Source organism: Saccostrea echinata, unplaced genomic scaffold, assembly GCF_033153115.1.
Source record: "Saccostrea echinata isolate AGI-Se365-2 ecotype Australia unplaced genomic scaffold, CSIRO_AGI_Sech_v1 ptg000033l, whole genome shotgun sequence".
NCBI lineage: Eukaryota > Metazoa > Mollusca > Bivalvia > Ostreida > Ostreidae > Saccostrea > Saccostrea echinata.
In genome coordinates, this window is record NW_026889782.1 from 33990165 (window position 1) to 33999249 (window position 9085).

At 32.9% G+C, this 9085-nt stretch overlaps 1 protein-coding gene across 1 annotated transcript; it reads left to right on the plus strand.

Moving 5' to 3' along the window:
* The first annotated feature begins 1590 nt into the window (after positions 1-1590).
* LOC133198460 (uncharacterized) lies at positions 1591-7657 on the plus strand. Its single transcript, XM_061334550.1, has 2 exons — positions 1591-6114; positions 7598-7657. The coding sequence occupies exons 1-2, from the start codon at positions 1591-1593 to the stop codon at positions 7655-7657; spliced, it is 4584 nt and encodes a 1527-aa protein (XP_061190534.1).
* The last annotated feature ends 1428 nt before the right edge of the window (positions 7658-9085 follow it).

Consider the following 9085-nt stretch of genomic DNA (forward strand, 5'->3'; position numbering starts at 1 on the left):
AGAACTCTCCTGTATTTTTTGATTCACATTCCCACGGAGAAGATGGTCTCTCATTTGGAGATGGTAGAGCTATTAAAATTACTTTCAGTGATATTGATCAACTTGTGGATTACATGTTTGCATTTTATCAAAGTTGTAATATTTGAATGATAAATCAATTTGAGATACAACCATTGTCTGTAACACGAAAAGCAAGGGTGTCCATTTCAGGAAGTGAAAGACTATCTTTAATTGACAAGTATTTTGAGTTCCAAGAAAACATGTCGAAAAAAATTGTCACTTATGAATCATCACAAGCAAATAGAAAAGAATATATGAGAAATTATATGCGAAAAAGGAGGGAAAACTCGGAAACAAGAAAAAGTGACAATGCACTATGTGGTAGAAGTAAGAGTAAAGCAAGATTAAGTAAAGACTTCAAAGACAAAGAACTTGCTTCCAAAAAAATTGCCAGAGAAAATGCAGAAACGAAACAAAAACACAGGAAAAGCACTTTGAAAAGTAAAACTAAGGCAAGGCTAAGTAATGAATATAAAGAAAAAGAACTTGCTGCCAAGAAAATTGCCAGGGAAAATCCAGAGACAAAGCAGAAAGACAGAGAAAGTGCTTTGAAAAGTAGAACTAAAGCAAGATTTAGTAAAGAATTTAAAGATAAAGAACTTGCTGCCAAGAAAATTGCCAGAGAAAATCCAGAGACAAAGCAGAAAGATAGAGAAAGTGCTTTGAAAAGTAGAACTAAAGCAAGACTTAGTAAAGAATTTAAAGATAAAGAACTTGCTGCCAAAAAAATTGCCAGAGAAAATCCAGAGACAAAGCAGAAAGATAGAGAAAGTGCTTTGAAAAGTAGAACTAAAGCAAGACTTAGTAAAGAATTTAAAGATAAAGAACTTGCTGCCAAAAAAATTGCCAGAGAAAATCCAGAGACAAAGCAGAAAGATAGAGAAAGCACCTTGAAAAGTAGAACTAAAGCAAGACTTGATAAAGAATATAAAGAAAAAGAACTTGCTGCTAAAAGAATTGCCAGAGAAAATCCAGAGACAAAGCAGAAAGACAGAGAAAGTGCTTTGAAAAGTAGAACTAAAGCAAGACTTAGTAAAGAATTTAAAGAAAAAGAACTTGCTGCCAAAAAAATTGCCAGAGAAAATCCAGAGACAAAGCAGAAAGATAGAGAAAGTGCTTTGAAAAGTAGAACTAAAGCAAGACTAAATCCAGAATTTAGATCAGAAGAAAGAGAAGCAAAGGATTAAAAGAGATGATGTGCAGCAGCTGGAGAAGGAACGTTTATATAAACAGCAAAGTAGAAGAAATAACAGAGAAAAAGAAAGGGAGATTGAAAAAGTTTCTAAGGCTAAAAGAAGGCTTGATGCAGAATTCAAAGACCATGAAAACATATTATTGAAGAAAAGATGTTATGGTAATTGTTTAGATGACTGCATCAAGAAATTCCTTGATCAAGTCAAAATTGGCCCAATTTATGTGTGCACATGTTGTCATCAGACTTGGTTTTTCAAAAGCGTTGTGAAGTTAGATACAATTAATCTTAGTGCTAGTAGTAAAAGTATTTGTACTGGGTTAAGATCTGTGGATGGCATGGAATGGCTTTGCTTAACTTGCTGTTTGGCTCTGAAGGATGAGAAAATTCCAAGACTTTCAGTTAAAAATGGAATGAAATGGCCTGTGAAACCAGACGCTTTGAATTTACACCCACTGGAAGAAAGGTTGATATCTCAACGGATACCATTTATGCAAATAAGAGAATTACCAATAGGAGGCCAGATGTCAGTCAAAGGAAATGTTGTTAATGTTCCAGTTGATATTCAGCCTACTATAAATGCCCTTCCTCGGAAAATGGATGAACATGTGACTATAGCTGTGAAATTAAAGAAGAGATTATCTCACAAGTCGGCATGCTTCACAGAAAATGTTCGTCCAAATGTAGTAATGAATGCATTACAGTGGCTTATGAAAAACAGTGAATTGTATAAGAATTCGGGTATATTGATAGACCATTCTTGGAGAGATGAAATTGAAAGAAGTAATGAGGAAACAGTACAAGAACTGATTGGTACTTCAAATGATACTGATGATCGTGAACTTGAAGGAAATGAAGATGGTTTTTGTGAAGTTAGTTCAGATGATTGTATTCAAGGCAACTCTGACACACTTGTTGATGAAGCAGACAATGATACCAATAAACTTTATGTATTTGCCCCTGGTGAAAACCAAAAACCAATAAGTTTATTTGCAGATAAAGATGCAGAATATCTCTGTTTTCCTACAATATTTTGTGGTCATCGGAGAACTGAAAATGAGGATAGAGAAATTCCAGTACACTACAGTGATATTGCAAAATGGGAGTTGCGCAGTGTTGATAGACGAGCAGCACAATCTGTACCTAACATCTTCTTCAAATTGAAGAAAATTCAAATTAAACAAGTTGGTGACAAAGTTAACTTGGCATTGAGAAGATGCAAATCAGACGGAAAGAAAATCACTGCAGAACAAGTTTTGAATCCAGCCTCTGCAGAAAAAATTGTAAGATTAAATGAAGGGTACTATATATTCAGAACACTAAGAAATTCTCCTGCATATCTTTCATCTAAAAAGAAAGATGTTTTTGCCATGATAAGGCAGTTGGGTCTTCCAACCTGGTTTATTTCTCTCTCGTCAGCTGATACCAGATGGCAAGATTTACTCAAAACTTTAGCAACACTGGATGGAAAAACACTGTCGCAAGAAGAATTAGACAACTTGAACTGGAATGAAAAATCAAAACTAGTAAAGCAAGATCCAGTAACATGTGCAAGATTCTTTGACAACAGAGTTCAACTATTCATCAATACTGTTCTAAAGAGTCCTCACAATCCGCTTGGTGTTGTCACTGATGTGTTTCGAAGAGTAGAATTCCAAAACCGAGGTTCGCCACATATTCATATGCTGGTATGGACAAGTGATGCACCAAAGTATAATGAAAATAACATTGAAGAAATTGAAGCTTATGTTGATAAGTATGTCACTTGTGGGTTGCAGGAAAATAATCCTTTTATGAAGCAGCTTGTAGAACTTCAAGTACATAAACACTCAAAGACATGTAAAAAAGGCAGTAACGGAAAATCTGTATGTAGATTTGGATTTCCATTGCCACCTTTGCCCAAAACTATGCTTCTTGAACCCTTAGATGTTGATATCGAGCATTATAGAAAGACATATTCTGATATTCAGAGGAAAATGAATGATTACAAAGATGGTTGCAGTTTAGACTATGAATCTTTATTGCAGACTGTTGTACAAATGTGTGAGAATGAGTATATCAAATGTATACGAGCATCCCTAAAAGGTCCCAAAATGTTTCTCAAGAGAAGTCCATCTGAGATGAGAGTGAATTACTACAATCCATCAGTGTTGAAGGCTTGGAATGCTAATTTGGACATTCAGTTTGCACTTGATCCTTATGCCTGTGCCACATACATTGTTTCTTACATTAGCAAATCTCAAAGAGGAATAAGTGCTATGCTTGAGAAGGCATCTCAAGAAGCTGCAGAGGGAAATATGGATCTTAAGCGCCAAGTTAGACATATTGGAAACAAGTTCTTAAACTTTGTTGAGGTCAGTGCACAAGAAGCAAGCTACTTAATTCTTCAGATGCCACTTACACAATCCAGCAGAGAAGTTGTTTTTATCAATACCTCACCACCTGAAGACAGAGTATTCTTACTCAAACATCAAGATGAATTGAATGAGTTACCAAAAGACTCAACTGACATTAAGGCAGATGGTATGATACAGAGATATGCAAGAAGACCAAAACAACTAGAAAATTGGTGTTTAGCTGATGTTGTTTCTGAGTTGGAAGTCACTTTTCCAAAAGAAATGGAAAAAGAACTGCATGAGGAAATGAATGAGGATAACCCAGAAGAAAATTCTGAAGAAAATATTTTCACTGATCAGGATGTTTTAGTTCATTTAAAAAATGGAATTAAGATCAGAAGACGAAAAAACAAACGGGTAATTAGATACGTTGGATACAGCCAAAAAACAAATTCTGAACAGTATTACAGAGAAAGAATTCTCCTCTTTCTGCCATGGAGAAATGAGAATGCTGACTTGCTTGGTACTTGTCAAACTTATGAACAGCATTACAGGCAAAAATCAAGTATAATAAACATGAAACAAAAGCAGTATGAACATTTTGTTGAGGAATTGGAACAAGCTCGACTTCAAGCTGAAGAAGATCTTGATGATATGGAGACAGTAGCACCAAATACAGAACATGCTGAGGCAGAAGATGCAGAGATAGGTTCTGAACCATCTGAGGAATTTGTTCATTATGATCCTGATACAATTCAACACAGAGATTTTGATATTGGTCCAGAACTGGGCATGTCCTCAAAAGTATCTGAGACAGAAATGAGTGCTGTTCGTATTCCTGATGAGCAGTATTATAAACTTCTGCAATCCCTGAATACAAAGCAAAGAGAATTTTACAATCATGTAACAAACTGGCTTCAACACAAAGATGAGCCATTGTATGCTTTTCTTACTGGTGGGGCAGGTGCAGGAAAATCAGTGGTTATTGATGCCATTTTTCAAACATTACACAGATTGCTGTACTCAAAAGAAGGTGAAAATCCAGATGATATAAGAATATTGCTCTGTGCTCACACTGGCAAAGCCGCATACAATATCAAGGGAACGACCATAGCATCAGCATTTCACAGGAAAATGTATCAAACTCAGCAGCACATGAGTGCAGATGAATTGAACACATTTAGGACAAAGTACCGTAATTTGTCAATTGTGATAATAGATGAAATTTCAATGGTTGGAAATAATATGCTGACATTTATAAATGATAGACTTCAACAACTTACTGGTAGAAAACAAGATTTTGGTGGTATTAGCATCATAGCTGTTGGTGATTTATATCAGTTACCACCTGTTGGAGACAAGTGGATTTTCAAAGACCTGTCTAATCCTGGTCAGAGTTTAGCAAAAAATTTGTGGCTTGAACATTTTCACATGCATGAACTAACTGAAATCATGAGACAAAAGGATGACCTCATATTTGCTGAAATGTTGAATCGACTTCGTGAAAACAAGATGACAGATGAAGACAAAGAACGTATTTCTCAACGTATCATCAGGCAAGACTCTCCAACCTATCCTAAACAGGCCCCTCATCTGTTTATTGAGAACAAGTTTGTTGATTGCTTTAATAACAATTTAATAGAAAACCTCTCAACTAGTAAAGTAAATGTAAGAGCAGACACAGATGTGATATCACAGACAAAACTTTCTGAATCAATTAAATTAAAACTAGTTCAAAAATTGCCTGAAAACCCAACATCTACTGGACAATTAAGAACCAATCTTGTTATTGCTGTAGATATGCTCTATGACATATCAGTGAATCTTGATGTTACAGATGGATTGACAAATGGAGCTTCATGTGTTGTGAAATACATAGAATATAAACACTCAAAATTAAGACCTGCCATAGTATGGGTTCTGTTTCCAGATTCTAAAATAGGTATTTCAAGAAGACACCAGTACAGCCATTTGTTCAGCACAAATATTAACACTACATGGACTCCTATATTTGAAGCTAAAAGAACATTTGTATTTAACAGGAAGACATATGAGAGAGTTCAGTTTCCACTTCAACCATCTGCTGGAAAGACAATCCATAAAGCACAAGGAGCAACTCTTTCAAGTGCAGTAATCAGCTTAGCACAGACAAAGCAGCGAAAAATTCCTCATATACATTATGTCGCACTCTCAAGAGTAAGGTCACTTGATGGTCTATTCATACTGGATTTTAATGAAAAGAGTCTTTCTAAAGATGAAAATGTTGATAAAGAGATGGAAAGATTGAGGGAAAATAGGTTGAAGCTCTCATACTCACCACTTTACTCAGTTTGTAAAGACATCAAATTTTTGTTCAACAATGCAAGATCTCTTCACAAACACTTCTTTGATATAAAATCGGAACCAAGTGTTTTAGCTGCAGATGTTATTGGTATAGCTGAATCATGGCTTTGTGAATTAGACTCTGAGAAAGACTTTACTTTGGAAGGTTTCACAATGTTCAGAAATGATGCTAATTCTTCCTATGTCAGATCACATCATGGCATTGTCATATATCTGAGGATTCAATTACAGTGTGTGTCATACAACTCTTTTACTTCCAAATCTGTAGAATTTTCTATAATTTCATTTATGTTATTGGATTCTCTAATACAATGTGTAGTTTTATACAAACAACCTTCTTGTACTCATCAGCACTTTAAAGATATCATGAAGAACCATTTGCTACCATTTGTTAACAAAAATGAAAGAACGGTAATAATGGGAGATTTTAATTTGGATTCAAATACTGGCCAATATGCAGATTTCCTAAACTTTATGAAAGAAAAGTTTGGTTGTGTCCAAGTAATAAACAAGGTAACCACAAAAAACAACACACAGTTAGACCTAATCTTTACTAACTTTACTAATATACAAACAGATGTTCTGCAGGCTTATTGGTCAGATCACAGTATGGTTTATTGTGCAGCAAATATGACTTAAGCAAGGCTATTCTAATGATAGAACTGCATTTTAAGTACATACTGTAATTACAAAACCCTCTGGAGCACAACAAGGGCAGTATGTAAATATTTAGTTTCCAATGGAAACTAAATGTTTACAAACTGCCTAGAGTGGTTCAAGCAAAAACAAGGGTTGCCACTCATCAACTACCTTGTTTGTCCCAATAACTTCCATGTAATCCATGTTTAAAATTTTTAATTATATATATAATTTAAATTCACATAAATCTGCTTATTGGACAGTTATTGGGACAAAAAAGTGATTCTAAATTATTCCCATGAGATGATATTATTTAGTTCAATATGTATAGAACTTAAGTAGCCCTTATTAATTCAACAAACAGGTGAAAACAGTGTATCTTTTGTATTTTATACTGTTTAACCACAATTCAAACTCTGTATCAACATTTTTGTTAGAAAGATAGTGACTTAATATTTGAGAGAGAAGATAAATATGTACTTAATAGAAATTTGCATGTAAACTTCTGTAATAATGAAACATTTAAATAGAAGGGAATGTTGAAATACTAATATCTGTTAAAAATGTCATACAAATGTATTAAAATGTGGTATTATGTTATAAGTTTTATCTGCAAAGTTATTGATTGATTGAAAAACTGTTACTTAAAACTTTATAACAAATAGTTCCTTTTAGGTTTAGATGAAATAAGTAATGAAGTGGCAGATAGCTTCACTTCTCTGTAAATGATTTTTTTTTTTTTTTTTTTTTTTTTTTGCAATTGATGTTTTTGTGTATGTAATTTTTATAGTATCTGTTCGGTAAAATGTGTACATGTATAAAAATTAATATATTTCATCTCATGGGCATTTAAATCAACATTGATTCCTATTGTATATTAACTAATAGATACATTGAATTTAAGAACAAGAAAGCATTTTTGTGCTTTGCACATATCTATCAGATATTATGCAATTGTTGATTATTTATACAATTATTATGAAGATTATATTAACAATATACTTTCATTGTGTAATTATCACATTAGTGTATCTCTGAAAGACATTGTACTAAACAGAACTGTTGTGCCCTTGGAGACAAAGACTAACTTTCTATATATGTTACATGTAAAACTGTTAAATCAACTTTCTGTGTCTGAAAAGACTGGCGCTCCATATGTTACATGTAAAACTGTTAAATCAACTTTCTGTGTCTGAAGAGACTGGCTCCATATGTTACATGTAAAACTGTTAAATCAACTTTCTGTGTCTGAAAAGACTGGCTCCATATGTATTAAATCAACATTCTGTGCTTGAAAGACTGGCTCAATATCTTACATGTAAAACTGTTAAATGAAATTTTTGTGTTTCAAAAGACTGGCTCCATATATTACATGTAAAACTGTTAAATCAACTTTCTGACTCCGTGTGTTACATGTTAAACTATTGAATCACCTTTCTGTGTCTGAAAAGGTAGCTCCATTCTAAAAATACAAGCTCCATATATGTTACATGTTAAACATTTATATCTTCATTCTGTTGAACATAGTTGTATATGAAGAATTCATTTGTCATTTTAGTTTCTGAATTTCTGAATTTTTTAAAACAGAATTCTTTTTGAGGATGTTAAAAATTGCTGAATTCCACAAGAGCAATTTTGAATTTTCTAACTGTGATATATGCATATAAGTACCACATTCACCCTGAACAAGCATTCATGCTTCTTTTTAGTACTCAAATTCTGTTGATGAAAGCATTTACTTATTTAAAAGAAATGGTGTTTGAAGCCTACACTTTTTTTTTTTTTTTTTTTGAAATTCTTATCACTAAATAACATGTATTTAGAAAATTTTAACACCAAATTATATTTACCAATTTTGTCCAATACCTTAAAACAATTATGCATTTTGAAGCTCATTTATTAAGCTTTCTTAAATTAAACCACCTCTTTTTCAATGTATATTTGATTGCAAAAAGGCGGATGCTATAAAAATCTTTATTATTGTTTTATTTTCTTTTGACCAAAGTGTTTATTGGAGCATGCAAATACAACATTATATTTGAATATGTGAAATAAACAGTGAGCATTGCTTAAGATTTATTTCTCAAATTTGAAAGTTCTACATGTATATGAAAGTCTTCATAAATGTATTCAGGTCTTTGAACAACTTTTAATCTTTCTTTTCGATTTCGGTATGTAAGATTAAAGAAGTTGTTCTTTACAATGACTGAATACAGCTATTTTGTAATAGCATCTGAAAGTTATTAGTTTTTAATGATGTAAATATTTCATTACTCTGAATTAAAAAGTGTTGAATGAATATAGATTCACTGATCATGCAATTTTTTATGTAAGCTTCAAGAACTTTTTTTTTTTTTGAGGGGGCATTCTTTTGAAATGCTGTTGCAGGAAAATTTACTTTATATATTTGTGTTCTTGCCATCTATAGCATGTTTCTTTTCATTACATTCTTGATAATATTGTAAAAAGATTAGAATAACTTTATGGTTCAATTATTTAATTACATGTGCAGATA